We start from the raw sequence: 26,716 nt of genomic DNA, 5'->3' as shown, positions 1-26,716 counted from the left end.
AACTTTACAGCCGTTGTGTTGATTTTGTGTACCGTATTTGACTTTTAAAAAAAAAATTGGGACGAGCCACGTATAGGCCGCGTCACTATATTAGCCGCCGTCGAAAAAAATATAATCAGATCGTGTCAATCAATCAAAACAACCAGGCAAATGAAAGTACGGTATTTGGCGAAATCGGCTCCGAGAATAAACAAGTGAAACAAAGAAGAAAAGTGAAAAAGTTTGAAGAAAAATATCACACACACAATTTGTAACCAACACATACATGTAGTCCCGCCCGGAATAAGCTTTTTTGGGATGATTTACGACTTTTGCGCACATTTCGAGCAGACGAAAACACAACATGGCGGCTCTCGCTCCTCCAACTATCGCGAGACACAAAAAACCGAAATCTCGCACACGCGAGATCCTGATACATCCGGTGTTTCTCTGTACGCTATCTTGTCACGACGACTTGTTGACAAACGAAGATTCGCGAAAGAAAGAGAAAAGCGCCGAGTCTTGATTAGAGAGCTAATAAAGTACCGGTAATCGCTAATCAAGCGAAATGAAAATCCGCGGCGACTTCCATTAGGTGAATGCTATTCAAGTTTAGGTAACGTTTTAGCCGCATCTTTTTATAAGCCGCAATGCAATTTTGGGGGGAAAAAAGTCGCGGCTTGTAGTCCGTCAAATACGGTATGTGTAGGAATAGGGGTGACAGGATGCTCTTAACTATCCCATGTAAAAGGCTGGAAGATATGCAGTGGCTGATGCAATGGGTTACAGTAGAAGGAAGGCACCTTGTCAAGTGCATCACTTACTGAACATCTCAATGCAACCGTTCTTCTTAAATCTTCGTACCATTCTTGTCAATAGCCACATCAAATAAGATTATTTCACCGACATTATTTTGTATCACACATGACTCAAGCAAAAGTTGCATTTTCTCAGCTCCATACTGTCTACACACAGACCTATTTTACTTTTCACAGATCCAAATATTCCTTAGTCTTATGTGGCACTGTACAGCGTCAGTTAACACAGAGAAAAACACTGATAACACTCTCAGTCTCATCTTTACAGTACACAGAATCATTCACTGTAGTCATTGGCAAAGGCGTCACATGCAATTTTCCATCACAGAGAGAAGAGAAAAAAAAGTTGAGTCCATCAGTCTGCCCTCATTAAATCATTGTCTGCGTCACGAAAAGTCTTTCAACTAGTGAATGTAACACTAAAAGTAATTCCTCCTTGTATAAGGGATCATGTTCACTGCTTTATTTCTGCCCAGGCTTTCACATTCCACAACTTTCCAATGTGACATCATTATGCCAAAGACCAACAACCTGGTTGCTTCTTGAGTACAGGGACATTTTTTGGATGAATTAATTTCAGAAGTAACATCTTTGTCCATCTGCTATTCAATCCAGCACAAAAAAGCAACAACAACAAAAACAAAAAAATTCCACTCTGCTCTATGAGCAGCCAGGCTGTTGAATTTGAGCACATGTGTTATACAAGTAGAAGGATGCTCTGAGCCCATGTCAAAGACTGGACAGATCTCTGGAGGCAGACATGATATATATTACACAAGAAGGAATGTGTCTCAAACTAAAGTCTTTCAACAAGTGCATTTCCGCAACATTTGAAGTATCTCGATGTCGAGTTTAGATGTTCTGTTCCCATTTCTACATAGTCTGTTGTACTTCTGTCTGCCTTTCACCGGTCCGAGAGCAGGGTGTTTCCCCCTTGTATCTCATTTAGCATCAGGTTTGATAAGGTGCTCAGTTTTTTCTTCAACATCCGCCACATTAAGGTGCTCGTTCTAAAATTGGCCACATCAAGATATCTCCTTGAATCCACCTGAACATTTTCCAGAGCAATCAACACCATGCCACGTATTGCTCTTCTTTGGTTCAAGCCTTTTTTTCTCTCTTTCAGCACACTGCCTGCAGAAACACTGATGAAATTGCTGAAATGGTGGCGTTCAGAGTCAAGCATAGCCCCATGCCCCAGACGACATAAAGCCCCACAAGGTTTAGCACACTGAGAGACAGAAGTAACACTGTACGGGGAATTTTTGTCCCATTTTATACAGGCCTGTACTTTTGCACAAACATCAACAGGTCTCTTGATTTTTCGCCTCTCCCCTTCTGCCTCTTTGGGGAGCTGTACAAAACAAATTCTTTTTAATTTGAAACAATATATTTTCACACAAATATCCACAGGTCCTTATATCTTCCATCTCCCTTCTTCTGTCTGAAAAGAAAATTTCTTCTTCCGCAAATCGAGTCCTCATGTTTTTCAGGGCAGTCCTTGTTACAAGCCATTTGAAGGGCAGAGACAGCGTACGTAGTCAATTTCTCAGCTAACAATCACGACCGGTAGGTCTTGATGACGTCTCGAATGGCTTGCCGACAGATGGGACACAGCCCCCCCTTGTTCTGCTTGACGGCCACAGCGCAGGTGTAACACATACACATGTGTCCGCATGTGTACAACACACAGTTCACAGGTTTCTCGCAGCATACTGTGCACTCGTCGCGAGGCTCCTCGAAAACCATGTCCATTGCGACCCCCATGGGCGAGGATGGAACCGACGACGGGTGGGGTTTGGGAGGGACAGAGGGGGGGCTGGTGGGAGGGGAGCCTGCACTAGGGTTGGGAACGCTGTAGCTACGCATGACCTGGGGCTGAAGGGGGCCGGAGAGGTTGGCGGGGGACTGTCGGGGCTGGGGCTGAGGGGGTTGGGGGGTGGAGGAGGGAGGGAGGACGACGCTCAGATTGCTGTAACCTGCGCCGCTTGACTGTGACCGCACCAGGTGAGGGGGGACAATGGGCGATGACAAGGATGTGGTGCCTGGGGAAAAAAAGCATCATAATTCATTACTAATACTTGGTTGTAGTAGGCTGTATAGAAAACAAGATGAAAACAGCATATTGTAAGCTTTCAGCTCTTCTGCCATGTTTGAAGACCGAACCATGAGTGTTAAGACAGAAAGATTAAAATATTACACACACACACACTAACCACAGATCCTTCAAGCGCAAGTTATTCTGAAAGCGTGAAGCATATTAGGTAAAGGGAGGCAACTCTACCTTTCTTCACAAACTGGTAGCCATTCAAATGAAATCTAAGGGAAAACATCCTGTCACTGTCAGCCAAGCCACAAAGGTAAAAAAAACCATGAAAAGCTTCAGTTCACTCAACCCATCCCTCCCAAAAAGGCAAATGATCAGCCTGATTCCTGTTCACCTGTCTCATTACTTAATGAAGGCAGAAGTTAATCTGACTACTCTCAGCTCACTGCAGTCCTTGCATGTACCCTCCAGACTGAAAGCAGCTATGCTTTCCAGTACCACAAAGACCCAAATTGCTGACTTACCAATGACCTTGACTTTCTGCACATTTCCATAGACATCAAAGAAAGCCCAAAGGGGAAGCGTCCTGTCCACATGCATGAGTACTGAGATCTTGCCGTTGTTCCGTGAATACAGAACCTCACCTGGAAAAGACAGGCATTGGTTCATTTATTGCATCATTTCAGCATCAGGTTTTGTGGTAATTCTTGGAGCAAAGCGGCTGTTCAAATACAATCAGAAGGATGCGAAGATGGCAGATTATAAGAGAGACAAATGTTCCTACTTATAGCTTCTGCATTTAGCACAAAAATGCAAAGCTGTAAAAAATCTGGAATACATTGTGTTAATTTACAAATGAACAATGAACAATTGGAAAAAAAGGTTGTTTTTGCTCAGTCTCACCCAAGTAATGTTTCTTTCACTATCAAGGAAATGAAATGTGCTAACTCAGAAGTTCACTTCTTTCAAAGGAATTAACTACAAACCTCTGTTATGCCTGGACCAGAATGATCTAAGGTTTGTGAAGTGCATCTCCAATGATGCTTCATTAGAAACACAAACTAGAGCTATACACCAATGCTACTCAATACCAACTGTCCATAATATGTATCTTGCGCTTTCAACTAACAGAAACTAACAGAAACTGAGCATTAGTATTTTGGGAAGTAAAAAAATCTCTTCTGTTTTCCCTGGCTTGTGTGATGAAGCTGGTATGTTAAGCACTCCGGGTCACAATTCAGAATCCTCACTTTAAGGGCCAGCCATGTTCTCTCAGGCTAAGTGCGGTTTAGCAGTACCACCAGAAAATGAAACACAAATCTGGACAAAAAACTTTAAAGACAACCACAGCACCCAAGCCTTACCTTCTCCAGTCACAGCAAAGCTGAGTTCATCCCCAACTTCAGGGTTGCGACAAACGTCCTTGTTCACTACCCAGTACTCAGGCCGGTCAAGCAGCAAGTCCGCATCATCAGGCAAGCTGCTGGCCGTTACGGTCGAAGGGTCACAGGCGGTCAGCCCGAAACCCAGCCCTCCGATGAAAGAGTGGTCCACGCCCAGAACTTGCAAAACAATTTTCTGGTCGGGTGTGACCGGCCGAGAAGTGAAGACGTATCCATTGCAGTAGTCTTCCTGTTTTCGCACGGCCACCGTGCGGTCAGGAGAGACGCAGATGTTGCGTCCGCACAGCGTGTGGAGGTGGAGGGGGGTAAAGTTTGCGCCGGCATGGTACTTGATCATTGGTGCAGAGGAGACAGCTTCGTTCATGGACACCGATGTTGCAAAGGAGAAGAGTTCCTGTTCCACTGAGATGGGTGCTGAGTGCGGTATTGGTATGTCGTTCACTGCTGCGTACACGTTATCTGAAACCAAGTATTTATACAATGAATGATGTTTTCATGGAAAAAAGGTAGGTAAGTCGTTCACTGCTGCATAAACATTATCTGAAACCGAGTATTCACACAATGGGTCATGTTTTCACGGGAACATGTCTGGTAAGTCTGTACACATCTGAAATAAAGAATTTGTGCAATGAGTGATGTTTTTACTGATAATATATAATTATTTCAGAACATGCAGTGTACAAGGTCCACGGATGAATTGTTCAAGGTTTGTCCCTTCTTCACTTAGTTTTAACATTGCCGATTTTCACCATTTAAAATCTTCCCCAACTCTACAAAGTTTTGACTTTGCTCCCTTTTAGTTTTACTGTTTAATAAATCACACACTACTGTACTTCCTTTACTTCTTATTTCCTCAATGAACCTAATACACAGGGGCACTCACAGTCTGTAACTAATCTACAAACACAGAGCAGGCTACAAGATGCTACACAAACACTCAAGGTTGAATCAAGCTCTATGAATCAGAATCTACAAGGCAGCTGCCCATGTAGAAACAACACTTTACCATACAAGATAAACTTTAAATTTCTCTAAACACTCCTATCCAACGCTAGCCAAGCAGACAAATGAAATAACACAGTGAACCACTCAACCAGTTGACAGTCTGCATACAAGGAGCCACAAAAATCCTGTCTTAACCAGTATGATCACTATCAGCACATATTGATTTCTACTAATTAACAATACTGCTGTGTTAAGTTTCTGACCTACTGTCACACTCACAGCTCTCACAACCACATTATATTTATAAATCATTAAATGCTTAGTCTCTGTACAAGGAACAATGAATACATACCAACAGTAACAATTCTAACATTTCCAAGCCTAGCTAACTATCAAAAGCAAATTGTGTTGTGGCACAAATATATGTCTGGAACTGCATTTTTTTTTTAGACAGGACTGATCAGTTTCACAGCCACGCCCTGACACTGCAAGCTTTACTTTGTTTTGATTATATTACACACATTTTCTGTGATGAAGTCAGATACACAAATATCCCACTGGTTTCTGCCGCTGCTGAGAAATAAGCTGAGAAGCCTCCGTGCATGAAAGCAGCAGATTGATTGCTGATGTGTACAGTGGATAAAAAATGTTTTGTACTTAAGGCACAAGTTTTGATCTTGCTTGTGTTCTGAACACTTTTTCAAATAAAATCAAAGCTGAAAAACAAAATTCCAATCTGAAAAAACTACGCGTCATCCTAACAGATAACATATTTTACAAAACATAAACACCACTATCTGTCTCATGATGAAGTTTTGCTTCCCTGACCTTTTCATACATAGCACAAACATAGCAACCAAGTCCTTGAGTTAAAATGTTAAGCGTCATGAATGTCAATATTTGTGGCTTGAAGGAGTACCGAAAATGTTCACCTGACCTTTTGACAGGCATTTCAACAACAGAAAATAAATTCCTCACACAACATGTCTGTCACAGTCATGAGTGTCTTCAGATAAAAAGAACAACCCACCTGTCTCTCAGCCTGATGTTTATGAACTAAGGAGAGGCCACACATTGGTGTGATTTCATAGCCTACAATTACAAACATGAACTTCCTGATCCTATGTTGACACTAGCAGTAGCACCCACTGTAAGTATATGGATTAAATCACTGAAGAGAGGTCCTTGCGTACACATGCGATGAGAAAATGTGCATACATAAAAGGTATGTTTTGCGTTCAGTTACCTTTCCGAACCTTACTCTATTTTCAAAATACGACAGATTTTCTTCAAGCTTTCTTTGCATTAAAGGTTTACTTCCAACGCAGTTTTCCAGCTTTGCTTCCTAGTATGACACATTCACTGATATTTAAAAAAAACAAAAACACCTGGGTCATCACAACACCAACTTTTCGTGACAGCGCCTGTGGGGGCAAAAGCAGGATGCTAGTAAAAAGGAAACTAGGAAAGATCCTGGTTCATTGTATCAATCAAAAACTGACACTAATACTAGTCAGAATGAACACAGCACACCGGTAAATTTATGCTACAAATCACGCAGGTAAATTAGCTCTACACACCTGTGTATTCAGGCCAGAATACAACAACAGACAGAAAACTTTGTGCTACACAGCACACAGTAAGGATCCTGTTACTGAGTGTTAGTGCTACACACCAGTGTGTTTTGCATTTCGCAATAAACTGGTCTGTCAGCATTGATTTGTTTTGGGGTCATACATCAAAGCATGACTACACTCAGAACTCTGTCCCTGGCTTACTGTTCTGTGTGACTCTGTAAGAGAGAGAAAGAGAAAGGGGGGGGGGGGGGGGGGGGGGGGGGGGGGGGGGAGAGAGAGAGAGAGAGGGAGAGGTAGAGTGTGTGTGTGTGTGTGCATGGTTTGCGTTTCAATCAATCAATCAATATGAGGCTTATATTATTCCGTGGGTACAGTTCTAAGCGCAGGGATTTAAAAAAAATTTTTTTTATGCAATTTATATCGCGCACATATTCAAGGCGCATTTATTTATTGATGCCGTGTGAGATGGAATTTTTTTACACAATACATCACGCATTCACATCGGCCAGCAGATCGCAGCCATTTCGGCGCATATCCTACTTTTCACGGCCTATTATTCCAAGTCACACGGGTATTTTGGTGGACATTTTTATCTATGCCTATGCAATTTTGCCAGGAAAGACCCTTTTGTCAATCGTGGGATCTTTACCGTGCACACCCCAATGTAGTGTACACGAAGGGACCTCGGTTTTTCGTCTCATCCGAAAGACTAGCACTTGAACCCACCACCTAGGTTAGGAAAGGGGGGAGAAAATTGCTAACGCCCTGACCCAGGGTCAAACTCGCAACCTCTCGCTTCCGAGCGCAAGTGCGTTACCACTCGGCCACCCAGTCATACAACAGGCATGACTGACTTAGAACTCTCTCTTTGGTTCTCAGTGCTTCATACTCATAGGGAGAAAGAGAGCGAGAGAGAGTGAGAGAGATTGAGCGAGAGTGAAAAAAAGAGTGAGAGAGAGTAAAATAGAGAGAGTATGTGTGTAGGTGTACGTGTACGTGTGCGCTTTTAGTTGCCTGTTAGCGTTAATGTTCCTTATTACTTATTCTCTCTCTCCCTCCCTGTGTCTCTGTCTCTTTCTCTATTTGTTTGTTTCTTTGTCTGTTTTTTACTGCGATGAACTGTACTTCCTTATTCCATTTTATGTCATGGTTTTCACAAGGACAGATTGTAAGATGAAGCATCTGCTTATAATCTTTATCCTTGTGTAGTACTAGTAAAGATCAATCTCTCAGTCTGTATGTACATGTGTCAAAGATGACTCACAGTATTTACTCATCCAAGTGATAAAACAGTAACACCGAAATCCACACAGGATCCTAAGGAAAAATAATTCAGGGTACTACAACTTCTGTCCCAAAAAACAAACCCCTAAAAAGCTTTGATAACAATTTCACCGACTCAATTAACATCTGCTCAAAACATCAAAGAGAAGAACAAAATCAACACAAAAGAGAGAAAATCTCAGAAACAGATGATGAAGAAGAAGGAAGAGAAGATGGGGAAGAGCCAATACAACAAGAAATAGCCTAAACATGTACCTCACTTATTTAAAACATTTTTTATTATTGTTTATTTTATGCCGTTTCATGCAAGGAGCGACCATTTTCCTATCTCAGAATATGACCTACACTGGACCACCACTGGCAACCCCCCCCCCCCCCCCCCCCCCCCTAGCCTTGTCCGGCCCTGAGCCACAAATATCAACAAGACATGCCAACAAACATGAAAAAGGGATACAAACATGCAGCAGCAATGCTGATCTACAATCATAAAAATGTAACACATGTTTGTGTGTGTGTTTCAAATGTGTATGTGTGTGCAAGGCGCTTAAAACTATAGTAGGATTTGGGCCATAGACATATTATTATTATTATTATTATTATTAATATTATTATTTACAGACACACAAAATCAACAATGACAACAAACATCACACTCACTTCCATTGGGCTGGGTAAACTCCACACCGACAGTATTCCCGTAGATGTCCAGCATGGCCCACAACGGAGTGCTGGTGTTGACTCCGCTGAAGAAGAGACCTTTCTCTTCTCCGTTCACACCGTAATACACATCCCCTGCCCGTGTGACATAGAAAAACAGCAAAATATTGTTGGTGGTGTATCGTTCGCCCAGTGCCTTTGCCCAGTTGCCAGGTTTGTTAGTTAGATCCGGACAGGCATAGCGTGGGAGGTCTGCTCCGCGTACGGTGGTGGGGTCGATGCTGGTGAAACCGAATCGTAGCACCCCAGACCAACTTGTGTTGGTTTCCACGAAGCGAATGTACACCTGTGAATGTAAATGGTGTGAATTTTTGATCGTCTGTAAATTGTAAAACATTCAAATTTCATATTTCAACAACTGCCAAGTGGTAAGTATTAAAATATAACCTATTTGACTTTTCGAAGTTAAGAATGTGTGAATTCAAGAATGAATCATGCAAACTTTTTGACAGTCTAAAACTAATTCAATTTTTGACAATCTGACAATGTGTTACTTCCAAAACATGTGCACGTAAACTGCTTGAATTTTACAAATCTATGTGTTAATTGCAAAATGTGGGAGCACATACCAACCTGGTACAACAAGAAAACGAAACACAACTGACCAAATACAAAGGACAAACTGCCAAAATAATACCCCCACTCCTTTCTGCCAGCAACTGTTGTGAGACAATCATATTCATATAAGCAGACTGGTATTTTGATGACAAAAAGGGTTGACTTGCTCCATGAGAATACACTGGCTTGACAAGAAGTTTGTGAGTAGCAAACAATAAACGCCAACACATGTTGTCCTGGCTATTAATGAAAATGGATGGTTGCCACAATTTGGCACTGACTCTTTCACCACCCCTCAACCCTCAAAACACTACCTAGCAAAGAAAGGGAGGTGTTATGTCATACCTTTCCAAGACTAACAATTATCACATCAACATGAGCATCCACTTTGCTGAATTTTAAACCTGTTTTCCTGTACATTCACTTATCACATTTCTTTTTTCTGTGCAGTTAATCAATATTTCTGTTGCTGCTGAGCCACCTCTATTCAAAGTTCTTTAAAGCACAAACTTGAATTTAATAAGCTCTCCATACTTCACATATTGCACCTTGAAACTGAAATAACACTGCAAATCCAGTTCACACTACCTTGTTCCACCTCAATTTTCAAAAGTAAAAACTGCTGTCAAGAAGCCAAGAAAACAAAAGAAAAAACCCCTGACATTACCTTTTCCATGATAGCAATGGGTCTGTTGCTGAAGCAGATGCCTTTACAGAAGCTCTCGGCCCGCCTGGACCGGGTCTTGTTGTGGCTGAGCGCGATGTTGTCGCCATGAGTGTCGTGAAACTGCAGCGGCCGGTCAGCTCGTAATGAGTTCAAATCCCCTATCACACCTGGAACAAAGCGCAAAGAACACAGGGAGTTAGCATCATGTCTGAAGTTTGCTCTGAAAAGTCTGGGTAACCTTGTCAGCAGGGTACAAATTGCGACAACAGCAAAACAACAGAATATTCTGTCAATTGTCTGAAGTTTGCTCTGAAACGTCTGTGTAACCTTGTCAGCAGGGTACAAATTGCAACAACAAAACAGAATAAGTGTCATGTCACTACCAACTTGAAACAAACAAACAACCAACCATGTAAACCTTGGAACCTTGCCACCATCTGCATGGTGAGGATTTGGAAATGTAAAGGAGCTTCAAACATTTATCTAAATTTATTACATGCCCCAGGCGTAGTGTGCATCATGGGTTTTGTTTTTCATTTTCTTCTATACATGAGTTCTGATTCTGATGAACCATCATGCAGAATTGTAGAAATCAATTCAGTACTCAATGCAATAAATCATCCTTCCATCTTAAAAACAAAAATACAACTAACATCAACATGGAGACACAATCCTAAACTGACCCTGTGCTTCTTATCTGTCCTATCCAGTCTGCATCTGGATAAAAGCATTTGCCATTTATAACTTACAACCCACACACACTCACACACACAGGAGTACAAGCATCAGACTGTTTGCCACACCAAAAGCTGTTACAGATCTTATCACTGCACAAACAGTATCCTCTCATATTCAACAGTCTCATTTCCCAATTAAGGATCTAATAATGTTGTATCTCCATCAAGCATTACATCATCCACTGCGAGTTTCCCAGCAGGCAGCACTTTCCATTTCACCTGTCTTTTCGGCAGACTTCACTAAAGAAAAAGAGTTAGGTGTTCAAAATAAACAGTAATTTTTACATTTAGTGAAGTTTTGACTAAATGTTTTAACGTAGAGGGGGGAATCGAGACGAGGGTCGTGGTGTATGTGCGTGCGTGTGTGTGTGCGTGTGTGTGTGTGTGTGTCTGTCTGTGTGTGTGTGTAGAGCGATTCAGACTAAACTACTGGACCGATCTTTATGAAATTTGACATGAGAGTTCCTGGGTATGATATCCCCATACGTTTTTTTCATTTTTTTGATAAATGTCTTTGATGACGTCATATCCGGCTTTTCGTGAAAGTTGAGGCGGCACTGTCACGCCCTCATTTTTCAACCAAATTGGTTGAAATTTTGGTCAAGTAATCTTCGACGAAGCCCGGACTTCGGTATTGCATTTCAGCTGGGTGGCTTAAAAATTACTTAATGACTTTGGTCATTAAAAAACTGAAAATTGTAAAAAAAAACATTTTTTTATAAAACGATCCAAATTTACATTCATCTTATGCTCCATCATTTGCTGATTCCAAAAACATATAAATATGTTATATTTGGATTAAAAACAAGCTCTGAAAATTAAATATATAAAAATTAATATGAAAATTAAAATTTCGAAATCAATTTAAAAACACTTTCATCTTATTCCTTGTCGGTTCCTGATTCCAAAAACGTATAGATATGATATGTTTGGATTAAAAACACGCTCAGAAAGTTAAAACGAAGAGAGGTACAGAAAAGCGTGCTATCCTTCTCAGCGCAAGTACTACCCCGCTCTTCTTGTCAATTTCACTGCCTTTGCCGTGAGCGGTGGACTGACGATGCTACGAGTATACGGTCTTGCTGCGTTGCATTGCGTTCAGTTTCATTCTGTGAGTTCGACAGCTACTTGACTAAATGTTGTATTTTCGCCTTACGCGACTTGTTTTTCTTTTTTTTTGGGGGGGGGGGGGGGAGGTAGAGAATTGTGCAGACACATAACCATACATTCAGACAGTCACTCTAAAACAACGTAGCGGACTCTTATGGGGCCGTCACATGCGATTTACCCTGTCACACGGGCGACTGAGTCATGAAAAATGTGCGAACTGAGAGAGGAAAAATGGCGGCCGGCCGACATGTGGTAAAGGTCCGACTTCTAGCAGACGGATCTCTTCGGTCGAGTCTCTCGAACTTTCACAAATATCTTTCGATAGAATTCGTTATTAAACAAGTTATCGGACAGACAGCTGTATGTCACAGTTCTCTGCACATGCGCTCAGCTCTTATTGTTAATTTGCATCGGATTAAAGAACTATATATGGACCAGAAAAGTTTTGAATCGAGAGATGTTTTGCTGAGGCCGGTGTAACAGTCGCGCATGCGCATTGAGCCTCCACAGTCACGAGGCACATGAAAATAAGTAATTAAGACGCGAAAATTACTAATTTTTAGTTTTGGCGCTAGTAAGCTGTCAGGAAGCGAGTCAAAACTGAACATTAGTAATTAACACTTGAAAATTAGTAATTAACACTTGAAAATTAGTAATTTTCTCGACATAATTGCAATTTTCACGTGTTAATGTAAATGAATAATTTTCAGTTTTGGCACTAGTAAGCTGTCATACAGACCCTCTGACTCACTCAGTCTGACAAGAGTTCCCAGTAAAAATGGGTTGAACGCTTTGAGTATGATCAGATTTTCATCTCAACATCAATGATTCACCTGCTACAGATTTCATAACGTCCCGTAAGAGTAATTTAAGACGGTACAGAAAATTGACCCCGTTACCTCCCAACTGCAGCGACAGATGACGAGTGTTCCGTGTTGACCTTGACTGCTGTGACCTTGTCTGTCGCTCCTGACCCCCGATACTAATGAAGTGGTGGAGGTCACACTTGGTGATGGAGAAGCTGTCGAGCATGGAGCGTTCCATTGCAATGTTCAGCACCATCCATGGTTACCCACACACTCCATGGAAAAGTTCTGACACACAGTGTCTGCTGCTGTTGGTGCTAGTACCCATGCTCGAGTCAAGTGGGAAGCAGGAGTCGAAACTTTCAGTCTTCACCACTATTTCACAGTTCGCAGCTCAAACAGAGACCGTAGATTTCTAGACTGTCTCTATAGTCTCAGAACAGGTGTGATGTTTCTCACAAAGCAAACAAGGCTAGGCGGATCGGAGAGATTTCCTACTTCAAAGCAGAATAGCCAAGTGCTGACCACTACAGAACATCGTTCTCATCCTCGCATAGTTTCCCCGAATGTGAATCAAAGGTTAACTCAACTGTATTTCTAAACGCATGAAACGGAGCTGACCCTTATCTAAGGCAAAAAAGACCAACATCTACACAACATTCAATGCTTCCACTTTCAAACTTGGGCTCTGGCACAGGTACATTTCAAAGACAAGTCTTTAATCCCTCTACCTGCACTGACACGAAAAGTGTACCCCTCCACAGGGGGAATCTTTTTGCTTCAATGCTTCTTCATCAATTCTTCAAACAAATTTTAACGACAGTCTTCCAACCCTTTCCACTGATCCAAACTGACATGTTGCTCCTTCAGCTCTAGGCTCTGGCATAAACACATTTCAAAGACCACTCTTCCATCCTTCTCCACTGATCTAAACTGGCACACGCTTCATTCACAGTCGAAACCATCCCCAGCCGCCGTAAACAAACACTTGGAGCTTTGGCACTGGGGGCCTGCAGGCTTCATGAGGGAACTTCAAGGCAATCTTTTACACCGCTGGCTGCACATAAAGCTAGCGGCAGCGTATGATTCTAATTTCAGTTTATCAGCGTAATGAGTTCCTCTGCCCAGGGAAGCACAGATAAAGGCGCATGCAAGGGGCCAAAGGCCACAAGGTACATTCACCGTCAGTTTCTATGGCACCGCTTTTCTTTCAACGGGAGAAACTGGGAACAGTCGCAAATTTAAATCTTGGCATACTGCATACATACATGTGAAAGGTACATGTGCACCCTTTACTGACTGGCATCTTACAAACAGGTATTGGCTTTATCAAAGAAACCCTTTATAAGATGACATGCCATCCAAGTACATGTACACATGGAAGTTGTATTCTGATCTGAGACGCCTAATTACACTCGTATACAAGGTCTTCAGGCTTGTTATCTTACTCGATCATTTTCAGGACCATCTCATTAAGACTCTCAAACTGTACAACTCTCCATTCAAAGCAAGAAAACGCCGGGACATGAGAGGAACAGTTCGAATTACAGAACATTATGCAACGGCGCTAAAAGGGGGACAGAAAATGCCACGCTGATACGAAAAGGCGCAGGAAAACAGGCAGACTAGGTTTCACTCTCCGCGTCTCTTCTCCAGCGCAAAACAATGCATGCTTACTGTGCTATCTGCAATACTGAACACACGGCCATTTTTACGATACCTGTCAGAACCACTAAACGCGGCAGAACTATCGGTGTGTTCACCTCACAGGTAAAACTCCCACAGCAGAAAGAGAAAATAGACCAGTCGGAAACAAAGCTGGCTGCCAACGCTGCAAAGAAGCAGCAGAATACAAGCACACAGAAAATACATGTGTGGAATCACAAACTGTGTTTTGCAGTCTTTGATGGCACCTCCAAATAAGCACACAGAAAATACATGTGTGAAATCATAAATCGTGTTCTTCACGTCTGTAGTGATACTACCGAACAAGGCACATAATTCTGATGAATACACAGCCAGGTTCCTGCTTTTGCCCTTCTCCTAGTCCTATCCCGCTGCTTACGATTATCTCAAACGTCTTTTGGCTTACATCAGTGGAGAGAATCCGACAAGAACAAAGTGCCTTTGAGGCTGAAGAGAGGCTAGAGCTCTCTGGGGGCAAACCACTATGACGTGAACACGTACAAGTAGCCCTGACAGATGCTGACAGTCTGGCCCTACCATCCCCCCTCTCTTCTTGTAGTTCTCTCTCTCTCTCTCTCTCTCTCTCTCTCTCTCTCTCTCTCTCTCGGCCTAAGCATTCTCAGCACACTGCACATCTCTGTCTGCAAATACTATACTGTGCTCACTTCTCAGCTTGAAACAATAAATAAAATATATACACAACTGTGGCAAACTCGGTGGAGGTGGGAAAATACCACTGGAACAAGTACCCCCTTTCTGCATAAACAAATAACCCTCGGTGGCATGCATGCATGCAAAATGTGTGCACCATAAGCCGCTGTGTGTACAATCATGTCAGATCCTGCTTGCTGATGCGCCAAACCTTGCACGGGCGAGTCTTTGTTTTGGAGAACACAGTATACTATTTATGTTATGCTGCTGTTAAACTATAGTCTGGAGAGAAAAAAGCCTGTAAAATATGCCTTACACGCATATTGCACGGGTGAAGATCTTTGTCTGGGGAATCCGGTATGCGAAGATGCAGTTTAAACAAAGACATGTCTGGAGAAAAGTTACTTGTAAACTATCTCACACGCATTTCATCGTATGACAGTAGTCATGATCACATCTATTGGATAAAGAACACTGCATTTAATACCCATAATCACAGCAGTTACTGTTTGAGATTAGATTGTTTTGCCAATCCCATTTTTCAAGGTGAAGACTGACTGCACTAGATATCCATGCATCATGCCTATTATAGTGCCTCAACCGGAAAGCAAAATGCCAGACACTATACATGTATACAGACACAATGACATTTCTCGGTTCATAATTAGCAAGCAATGAAACCTCTCAAACAAAACTTCACTCTATCCACTTGCAGACAATCCGTTAGGCAAAACCTCCTGAAAAAACAACAACACTGATTTGTCCAAAACGAGAGTGACGGATTACATGCCAAAATTTCTACTCGCTCAGACACTGACATGCTACAAAAAACAAATTCACCTTTCGGCTTATAATTACTTAACATTTATGGAGCCGCTCAGGCTCAAACAGCAATTCACTTCATCCACTTGAGGACAATCCGTTATGCAAAACCTCCTGAACAAAACAGACAGAACTGAGCGAGAGAGTGAAGCAAAGATGTTCTGGGCTACGCTCAGAAGATCTTTGAGTGGAGCAACCTATGCCAAAACAACTACGCATTAATCTCAGCTCATCGTTAGAAAGCAACGAGGCCTCTCAAACAGCACTTCACTTCACCCACTTGAACACAATCCGTTAGGCCTTTAACACATCCTCAACAACACAGACCGGTAAGTGTTGAAGGAATCTGTGCCAAAACTATTGAACACCCTTTCTGTGCTCCTCTGAGACACGTCAAAAAAACAATCGCATTTCTCAGCTCATCATTAGCAAACAGTGAGGCATCTCAAACAGCACTTCATTGCATCCAATTGAAGACAATCTGTTAGGCTAACAGTAACACATCCTGAACAAAACACACCGGACTCAGTAACAGTTGAAGGAATCTGTGCCAAAAGTATTCCACACCATCTCCGTGCTCCTTACCGATTCGATAAACAACAGTCATTTCTTGGCTCGTAATTAGCATGCAGATAATTAAGAATCTCTGACAGCACTTCACATCATCAACTTGGAGACAATCAGTAAAACCTTCATCCTAACAGACCGGACTAAACAGTGCTGCAACTTGTGTCAGAAAACAACACACTGGCATTCCTCAGCTCATAATTACAGACATCTAAAACTGTGCACTTCACTTCATCCACCTGAAGACAATCCGTTAGGCAAAACCCTCCTCAACGAAACAGATCGGACCGAATCAGAGACACTACAGCTGCAATGGAACCCCTTGACACGCTGCCTGATCGGCCGACAAGATAACGGCTGTTCACTCAACCCTGCTTCCTCCATTCACAGAAGCACGCAGTTTTCAGAGCCAGGTAAAAACTGCAGTGTACACTAATCTGGCAGAGAAGAAGCGGATAAGAAGACGCAGGCTTTGAAGAGAACCTTACGTTTGTTACTACTCCTCCTGCATAAAAACACAGAAAGAAGTGGGCGTTTAGAAGCGCACGTAACCCTAACTACTGAAACAATGGAACAAGCGGCAAGTCGAGGGCATAGCAGCTGGCAGAGATGTCAGGAGACAACAAAGGTGTTGTCTTCAGACAGATAGCACCAACACAGGCAGAAAGCACGGCTATATCTGCGAAAACACCCATCTCTCTCTCCGAGTTCTGCCCAGTCTATCTGAACACCTTCAGTTCCACGAAGCTATGGTGCGCTAACTAGGCCATACAGATACCAACTATCAGCATTGCTTTGAGAACTGCATACGTTTTTTGCATCATTGTACCCATGCAGTCCTGTTAGTATGCCACATGGGATACCCCCAACCCCCCAAAAAAACGACGGCAGATGTGCCAATGAGTGCTAGAGTCTGTCTGTGTGTGTGCACGGTGTGTGTGTGTGTGTGTGCGTGTGTGTGTGTGTCTGTCTGTGCCTGTATATATGTGAGTGTTCGGGGGGGGGGGGGGGGAGAGTTCTGACACTGTGTGTACTTTTAAACATCTTTAAGTCTCTATGTACGTTACTGTTAGTTACAAGACACTAATCAAAGACACCTAGTTCTGCCTAACACTTCCTCCCCTGTGGTCTAGCTGGCCTGCCATACGAGGTACCGGGAATCGTATGGAGGAAGATCCCAGCTGCAGGAACTGGAGAGGGGGCTATAAGAACATGCACAACTCTACAGGGTGCCAGAAAGTGGAGGTGGGTCCTGATAAGAGACAGATAAGATACGAATACCTAACCCCCCCCCACACACACACACACACACACACGTTCTGTCCTCTCCTGAGCCTCATAAACCCTTTCCGTTGGGGTCAGTGCCAGTACACCAACTTTCCTGTCAATCAAGAAGAAAAATACATGTGTGTTGTAACACAAGGAGAAACTAATGGATATGGATGAAGCCTCAAGGCCATGTACCGTTCACAGAAGAACACTCGCAAAAAGGACTACCTTTTGGGTTCTTTGTTTGTGTGTTTGTTGGGAGGAAAGGTCTGTTGTCTAGTCTAAATTAAAGTGATACATTTCATGACAGGACCAGCCAAATGTCCCTGCATTGCGGGGGCCCTTTGGTGACAGGAGTAAAGATGCCCTTTCCTCAGATCAGAGGTTTTCTCTCATCAGACTGGCCCCACATGACAGGTAGCATTGCACAGTGTTGCCGTTCTGCCTTTGAACATAAACTATCCTGAAAGCAAGCTTTGTTTCTCTCCATTATTATAACTTACATTGTTGCTTTATTATATTTTAAAATTGCCCTATCCTTCCCAATATAAGTTGTTCAGTAACACATTATGCACACTTTATCTCTCACACATACAGCCTGGTAATGGTACACACACACACACACACACAGGCTGGCACGATGCCCGGCCATGGCTTTTAAGGAAAACAGACAGCTAGTGTGTAGAAGTGTGAAGACAGATCTGCCCATCTCACACCCACTCTCCCACCTATTGCAAATTTTACCCAAAATAGCTACCCCAGGCAGCCAAGGATGATGAAAACAACATTTCGCCATGTGCACAAATCATTGGGAAAATGCTACAAGGATGAACAAGGTTTCAAATAAAATCCAGTGATTTATTGTCTTCCACAAATGAACTCAAAGATGGACTACAATGGGCTTTGAATACACCCAGTGTTTAATTGTTTTTTACAAATGAGCAGAAAAACCCCATGATGGACTTCAGCGGCATAATGAAATAAAATCCAGTGATTTATTGCCTTCTATAAATGAACGGCAAAAATAACCCAACGATGGACGTTAAGTGCCTAACAATAAAATCCTGTTATTTATTGTCTTCTAGTTCTATTTCTACAAATGAACAGCAAAAATAGACTTCAGGTTTGGAATAATGTCCAATGATGTATTGTCTTCTACAAACAAACTGCAAGGTTTGTTAAAGGCCAAATGCTACAAAGCTGAACAATGCCAAATACATTTTGAGTTATAAACAACAGTTCCTCCCCTATGCCAGAAATTGCAAAAGAACTGTTACCTATTTAGGCCAAGAAAAAAAATCAAACAATGCCTGAAATCACTTGACTGAATGAATGAAATAAAATACAGCAGGTAATACTTCATAAAATACAGCGAACAATATTTCAATCAAATCTATAGACCTTAGTGTTATGTGTATTTCCTGTTTGATATTTTCACCTGAAACTTAACTGAGAGTAACTAATCTGAAGTCTATCCCCCCCCCCCCCCCCCCCCCCCACACACACTCAGTGATTTTACAACGTCTATTTAATTATAATGCAGAAGTCCAAGGATGGGAGATGTGGGTCATTGCTGCAGGTAGGAAGATATGTTGGGCAATTAAAGACTGCACTGCAAGCTGGTGGACTTTAGGAGTCATTTGCCTACCAGGTGAGTCGAGTGCAACTTCTAGGTATATCATTATATCAAAGATTACTGAAAGGATGTTGATTGCCACTGCAGAAATGTCAAAAGTAAATCTGACTGCTGGATGAACCATCTTTGTGAACTGGACAAAATTAATCTTTCAAGTCTAGACATCAAGGCGGCACCAATACCATTGTTGATGCATCGCATGTAGACTTCAGGTAATGGATTGTTGTATGTCTGGGGAACCTAAGTATTCCTCAAAAATATGTCCAATAACAGGGGTAGCTTAGGTCCATTTTACGTTTAGTACGGGGAATCAAGACAAGGGTGGTGGTGTGTGTGTGTCTGTGTGTGTAGAGCGATTCAGATAAAACTACTTGACTGATTTTCATGAAACTTCACATGAGAGTTCCTGGGTATGATATCCCCAGAACTTTTTTGTCATTTTTCCGATAAATGTCTTTGATGATGTCATATCCGGCTTTTAGTGAAAGTCGAAGCGGAACTGTCACGCCCTTATTTTTTTTACCAAATCGATGGAAATTTTGGCAAAGCAATCTTCGACAAAGGCCGAACTTTGGTATTGCATTTCAGCTCGGAGGCTTAACAATTAATTAATGAGTTTGGTCATTAAAATTCAGAAAACTGTAATTAAAATTTAAAAAAATAGAAATCGATCCAAATATAATTTCAACTTATTTTGCAATATTTCCTGATTCCAAAAACATATAAATATGTTATACAGTGGGAACCCCCCTTTTAAGACGCCCCAATTTAGTGAAAGTCGAAGCGGAACTGTCACGCCCTTATTTTTTTTACCAAATCGATGGAAATTTTGGCAAAGCAATCTTCGACAAAGGCCGAACTTTGGTATTGCATTTCAGCTCGGAGGCTTAACAATTAATTAATGAGTTTGGTCATTAAAATTCAGAAAACTGTAATTAAAATTTTTAATAATAGAAATCGATCCAAATATAATTTCAACTTATTTTGCAATATTTCCTGATTCCAAAAACATATAAATATGTTATACAGTGGGAACCCCCCTTTTAAGACGCCCCAATTTAAGACTCCTCCCTTTTTAAGACCCTCTTTTCTAGGGCTTTCTGTTCATAGCCTTTATAAATTTACTCCCATTTTAAGACATCCTCCTTTATAAGACCTGATTTTTTTCCAGATTTTTAGAGGTCATAAAAGGGAGGTTCCACTGTATTCGGATTACAAATAAGCTCAGAAAATTAAAAATATGAAAATTATAATCTAAGTTGTCAGAAAGTACTGGTGTCACATGACTGATGTGAACCAGTTGATTGGCTAATGGCGATGCGCTTAAATCTGTTAGCGCACTTGGAGTGCGCTAACTTTTCCACAGAGTGTATTCTTACGCCCTTTGCCAAAGCGAGACTGTACTCTCATCCTCAGAATTAATTAATGACATGTACCTTATATTCTTCACTTTACCAAAAAATAACCATAAATTTCCTGCGGCTCAAAGCAGAAGGTTTTTTTCCTGACAGATCGCAGGCGCCTGTGCCACAGTTAAGCTCACTGATCTAAAAATAGAAGCGGCTGTATCTCTTCCACAAATGGTCTGTTCTCGTTTTGACTTGCAAAGATTCTTCTCATATGCCGTGTTAGTGGCATGTAGCTTATTAACCACATTACTAAATGATGAGTTAGTGTAAAATTCCCAGCGGCAAACAGAAAACACAAGTGTTATTCAGATAACGTATCAGCTAGACCAGCATTTGAAAGTCGACTCTGTTATAGTAGCCTACACTGAAATACAACTGCATCAGTTCAGTAAATGAATGGTTTCCGAATTATTATTTCAAGGCATCAACAATCGGAAGCGAAAACGTGTAGGGTTAAGAACGTTCTTACCATGTATAACAATTATTACCAGCCTGCCTCATGCGTGCAGACGAGCAATTGTTGTTTTTGAAATGAGACTGCAGTGCAGTGCCGTGGTTTGATTGCCCTAGCCGCCTAGCAGACGACATAAACCCTGCAGCAAATTAACATGTTAGGCAAATGTGAACAAACAAACGATGGGGACATAAAACGTGTAGGGTTCACAGCATTCTTACGGTTCATATATATAGTACCAGTCTCCCCGATGAGTGAAGATACAACACGAGAAACATACCACATTTACTTTGAAAATGTGCTAACCGTGGCCTTGGCCGGAGTCAATTCAAGGGGCAACACTCTGCACAGTCAATCTGTCGAAGCTCGAAGGTTTCGAATCGTAAATAACTAAGAGCACAGTCCTTTCTCCGAGTTTAAATGAGGTCTCTATGAAAGATCATCACTTTTTAGCTTAACGCTACACTGGAATTTACCAACAGAAATTAAAACAAGAGTTTGCGTGTGACGAAAGCACGACACACTTGAGACAGCCCATTCAAAAGTAGATCTGACACAAACCTGACCACACAGTTACGCCTATCCAAATGCGCGTTGCAAAATGTGCGTTTTGAATCTTCTTTTTTCTCTGGCGGTACTGACATTATCGTTATTGAAACAATCCCAGTGCACCAAGGGATTTATAGAGCAAATCTCGAAAATAATTATTGAACTCAGCGCTATGCGCTTCATTCAATAATGAATTTTCTCGATTTGCTCTATAAATCCCTCAGTGCACTGGGATGTCTCAATAACTTAAATTATTGAGACATCACAGTGCACTAAGCGATTTATAGAGCAAATCGAGATAATGAATTATTGAACGAAACGCAAAACGCTGAGTTCAATAATTATTTTCAAGATTTGCTCTATAAATCTCTTAGCGCACTGTGATTGTTTCAATAACTATATTTCAGTAGCGACAATAGATTAGAACGTTTTACAAGGAACATTTTTCTGCGAGCGTTTGGATCTTGGTTGGTGCTATGATTACATGGTAAGAATGCTTTGAAGACTCCGCGTGTTCTGTTTACATCAAGTTGTCTTGAGATATGCGAAAACCGTTCATTTTAGTACTGAACTGACGCTCAGTGTCGTCTGCTACAAGTACGAGTAGGACAGTCTATCGAATCAGTCGACTTCCAAATGCTCTATGGTCCAGCTCGAAATCAATCTGAAAAAAAAAAAAACCTTCTGCTTTTACCCCCGGAAAATTTTAGGGTCAAGCATCATTGTTTGGTAATATGGAGAGTCGATAAGCTACATGCCACTAACACAGTGGTTGAGAAGAATTTCGCAAGTCGAAGGAAGAGGCACAACCTAACTGTAACACTGGCACACGAAATCTGTCAAAAAACCCACCACTTCTGCTTTTAATCGCGGGAAATTTAGGGTCAAGCATCATTTGGTAATGTGGAGAAGATAAGCTACATGTCACTAACACGAAGGATGTGAAGCATCTTCTGAAATCAAAACTAAGGGGAACAGCCTCGCTGTGGCAAAGGGCGGAAGAATACGCTCTCTGGATGTCATTTTGGCTGAAAAACATTTTCCTACATAAAGGTTCAGAAATAACTCAGCCTTTTAGTACTCTGTAAACAGATTTGTTCACATTTGTCATTCCCATGCTGAATGAGTCTGCCACTGTCATCTATTGGAGAGGACACAGTCTCTTTTCTTTCGAAGGTAAGCAGTTTTATCACAGTGACAGTTGACATAGTTAAGGAACAAAATCATGTATGCAAAGCGTCTTTTGTTTTACTCTCAGCAAAGATAGAACATCGGAAACCAAAAAGATAAAATGCCAGAGACCACAACTTGCATCCTGCTGTTCACTGTCTTATAAATTATCATCTGTAAATATACAACCCATACCAGAAACACAATTGCACACTCTTAGTCTTTGCTCTTTTAGTACCACTACCAAGGACTAATCTCAGCCAATCTGTTTTTAAAGGCCAACTGAAATCATGCTGTAAAGCTCATGTGAGGTGGAGTCAGCCTTTAACTATGCAGCCTGTTGATTCTTTTATAAATGTTGCATCATCTACCAATATTTGTTTTGTTTTCCTTCTACTTGAAGTAGAACTTCTAGACTACCCAGGTGCATGTCTGTACAATTTCAAGCAACACGGACTGGCTGTTTGCAAAATATAGAATTTGTAAAATAAAAATGACTTGATTTCTTCAAATTCAATTCTCAGAGAATATCTGAGTACTCGGCAGTAACTAGGACTTGGCGATTGTCTTAACCACCATTCTCAAAGAAATATAACACATGTAGACAACACCAGTTGTAATATATCTGGATGGCAACCTAATTCCCTATAAGTATAATATATAATATTATACAGCCCTGTAGGGCCATGTCAACATAACTGAATCCTTGTGCTTAGCCCCCCCCTCCCCTCCCCAGCCAAAAATATGGTAGGCAGATTGGTTACTTTTTAGACAGTTTCTTTCTTTATTTATTTGGTGTTTAACGTCGTTTTCAACCTATCGCGACGGTTTAGACAGTTTGATGAAATAGGGTAATAATGCCAATTTAACCTGACCCGATTTTTTTTTCTCCACCTAAACACATCCATTGACCCAAACAGGAAATTGTCCAAACTCATGCATTGGTGCATGTGTACTATAAGTACTATACCACCAGCAGTGTCCATGATCCTTACACTATCAAGTTTCAGGACTTCTTCTTCTTCTGGCATTCTGCCTGCCCAACAAAGTGAACCTTTATCAAATTACTGGGAATTCCGGCTTCAAGTTCAAGCACAGCCACCAATGCTTGTGTGTCAGAAAAAAACCACATCCTGGAATATTAACAAAAACAATCAAAGGGAGAGAACCATAGAAAAAACACCTTGACTGGGATGATAAAATAACAGCAATATCTTATTCTTGGGAATAAACAGGTAAAGAACTTCCTCGGAACTACAGAAGAGAGGGGGGACAAAAACCTGCTCAGGGAGTAGGTGTGGACACTTAGGGATAAACGCTAGTTCAATGGTAAGGGCCATGTGTTCGAGTGCTGTCTGTGACACTGTGTCATGATATTAAGTTGTGCATCAGAATTCAGATTATAATAAACAAATTATTTTGTTCACAAACACTGATCAGAACAGCTACAAGCACAAACATTAATCAAATAAATACAAGTTAAAACAGTAGAAACTGAAACTAGGGGTAATAAAGATTTACCAATAGGCAATAACGGACCACAGAGGTTTTTGATGTTCAGATGTTCAGTCCTCTTTAGTTCAGTTCAGTGCCTTGACCAGGAGGGCACTGGAGGCACTATGTACACTAAACCCACTTGGAAATTTACATATTGCACGAGTAGTTTTGATTTCAGGGATTTAATTACCTTTTTTTCCCTGGCAAATACATTGAAATGGCCATAAAAGTTTAAGAAAATTCCAGAATTTCAGAGCATCCATGCTATTGCCTTTCTAATTGAACTTTTTTCATACCAAAAAGATTTAAATTAGACATTTATGCGAAGGAAAGTTCTATGCTCAGTTCGAATAAAAACTCAAAGAAAGATGTATTGGAAACAACCCATACACTCTGACTCAATGGACAGACCCTAGAAGTCACAACATCTAGCAAATATTTAGGAGACACCATCAACAAGAACCTGTCATGGAATGAACATTTAAACTTGTATATATTAACTTAACTGCAAAAAAATGAAACAGATCTCTCAGTTTTTTAAGACGGAACTTCAGAGTGCACCCCCAAAGTGAAAAATGCATCTTGTAAGACTATGATAAGACCAGTCTTAGAATACGCAGCCACAGTACGGGACCCTGTCACAGTAGAAAACGAAAGGGCGCTTGAAAATGTGCAATGCAGTGCGGCTCGTTTTGTCCCTAACAACTGACAGACATCCTGGCGCTGTGACCAACATGGAATGGGCTTCCCTGGAGGAACGGCGTCTCCGTCACTATGCTGTACAAGATCAACAACAACATAGTTCAGATGTCAACAGGAATACCTTCTTCAAACTGGGTGACTCAAGAACTAGAGGCTCCCAGAGAATGTTCCTAAAAGAGAGGATGACACACCCCTCCATATATATATATATATATGCAACACCTTCTTCCCCCCCCCCCCCCCCCCCCATCAGTCAATGGAACCAAAGAGGGTAGAAGCAGCTTTTACCCTCTTTGATGGAACCAACTCCCAACAGCCAACCTGGGTGGGAGTGCCAGGTCCATCCTCCTCGAACACGGATTGAGTGATTAATTGCCACAGAACTGTGTATATAGTTTCAAACTTTTAATGAGCCACCCACATACCTGTTTTAACCAGCTCTACTTCAAACTTCACTCGCTGAACTTAAAACGTCCAATAGGAACCCGGTTCATGACTCGGAAGAAGAAGAATTGAGTCTTAAGAGGCCAACTATCAGTATCAGTATTAGTAAGTTTGGCAGCAGCCCAAATAATAACAAACGCTTTGATGATTTGAAACTTATGGATACCAGTTGGTTTCAGCCATTGCCATTGGTCAACATTAAAGGGAAACAAGAGACTGCCTAAGTAGAAGTAGAACACAAAACATGAAGGTGAAATTGACAAAAAATGTTATGTTCCATAAAAAGACAATCACACTGACCAGTCTAATTTCTTACATGTAACATGTGTCGACATCATGATGAAATGAGTGTTCCACATTTGTTTGACTCAGTAGTCGGGAGTAGCAATGTGTGTAACTAATTCCCAACAAACAGCACTGGTTTAAAAAAAAAACTACATACTGACATGACTCGTATAGTCACGCTATATAAAAAAAAACCCGATGTGCGTGATATCCCTTCAAAAATTACGTTCTGAATAGTTTTGTCTTTGTAATCCTGTCATACAAACAACAAGCATGATACACACATAACTAAGTCTACGTCGCTTTAGCAAATTGGCAAGGCACTGACCAGACACACGAACACTATATATATTGAACAGAAAATAAACATCAACTTGATCAAGATGTACTTACCCCCTCTTGTATGTGACGAACCATTGTTCCCCATTTTTCAAGAGAAAATGATCGTCACAGTCTAGGTAAACATGAACTGATCTTTCTGAAAAAAGGCCTCCTATAAACAGTGAGGTCAGCCGACCATGACAAATTGTCTCCGAAAGTTGATACTACGCGAAAACCGCAAACATTTGCCAGGGGGCGAATTTGCGGCTAAACAGGAAGTAAGGTAACTTTTTCGTCTGAATAGCAAAAACGTATTTACTCATCAAACTATGTCGTTTGTATCACATATTCGGCAGTTGACACGAGAAACGAAATTAAGATTATGAACTACTGAAAAATAATGAGGGTAAAGACTAAACTTACTTTTTCCGTGAGTGTTACCTGGTTTGGTTTTGAGATTTAGCACTATATTAAAAATATGTAGGCTATCAAACCTAAATATAAAATTTATTTTTCTCTTTAAACCTTTTTTTGAAGTAGTGTTTTGCTATAAAATTTATTAAAATTAAATATGGTTGGTTAAATTGAATTTTCTATTTATATCAA

At 41.2% G+C, this 26,716-nt stretch overlaps 2 protein-coding genes across 3 annotated transcripts in view; one reads left to right on the top strand and one right to left on the bottom strand.

Annotated features, from left to right (window-relative positions):
* Positions 1-26,716, top strand: part of LOC138982295 (uncharacterized) — a 333,833-nt gene that overhangs the window by 55,468 nt on the left and 251,649 nt on the right. The gene's annotated exons all lie outside the window — the stretch shown is intronic.
* Positions 52-26,392, bottom strand: LOC138982292 (protein neuralized-like). 2 transcript variants are annotated; one of them, XM_070355550.1, is made up of 6 exons: positions 26,183-26,392; positions 9,996-10,162; positions 8,711-9,056; positions 4,209-4,706; positions 3,369-3,488; positions 52-2,842 (listed from the first exon to the last, which is right to left on the bottom strand). In XM_070355550.1, the coding sequence occupies exons 1-6, from the start codon at positions 26,214-26,216 to the stop codon at positions 2,358-2,360; spliced, it is 1,650 nt and encodes a 549-aa protein (XP_070211651.1). In that variant the 5' UTR covers positions 26,217-26,392; the 3' UTR covers positions 52-2,357. The 2 variants fall into 2 exon arrangements, with proteins under 2 accessions (XP_070211651.1, XP_070211650.1); XM_070355549.1 differs by lacking the exon at positions 26,183-26,392 and adding an exon at positions 12,742-14,867.

This window comes from Littorina saxatilis, linkage group LG12 (assembly GCF_037325665.1).
Source record: "Littorina saxatilis isolate snail1 linkage group LG12, US_GU_Lsax_2.0, whole genome shotgun sequence".
In the NCBI taxonomy this organism is placed as follows: Eukaryota; Metazoa; Mollusca; class Gastropoda; order Littorinimorpha; family Littorinidae; genus Littorina; species Littorina saxatilis.
This window is presented reverse-complemented; position numbering and strand designations above follow the sequence as displayed.

Coding starts and splice junctions, on each gene's coding strand:
- LOC138982292 (XM_070355549.1), bottom strand. CDS start 12,904: ATGGTGCTGAACATTGCAATGGAACGCTCCATGCTCGACAGCTTCTCC. Junction 10,163..12,741: donor TCTGTCGCTGCAGTTGGGAG/GTAACGGGGTCA, acceptor GCTTTGTTCCAG/GTGTGATAGGGGATTTGAAC. Junction 9,057..9,995: donor CCATTGCTATCATGGAAAAG/GTAATGTCAGGG, acceptor TTACATTCACAG/GTGTACATTCGCTTCGTGGA.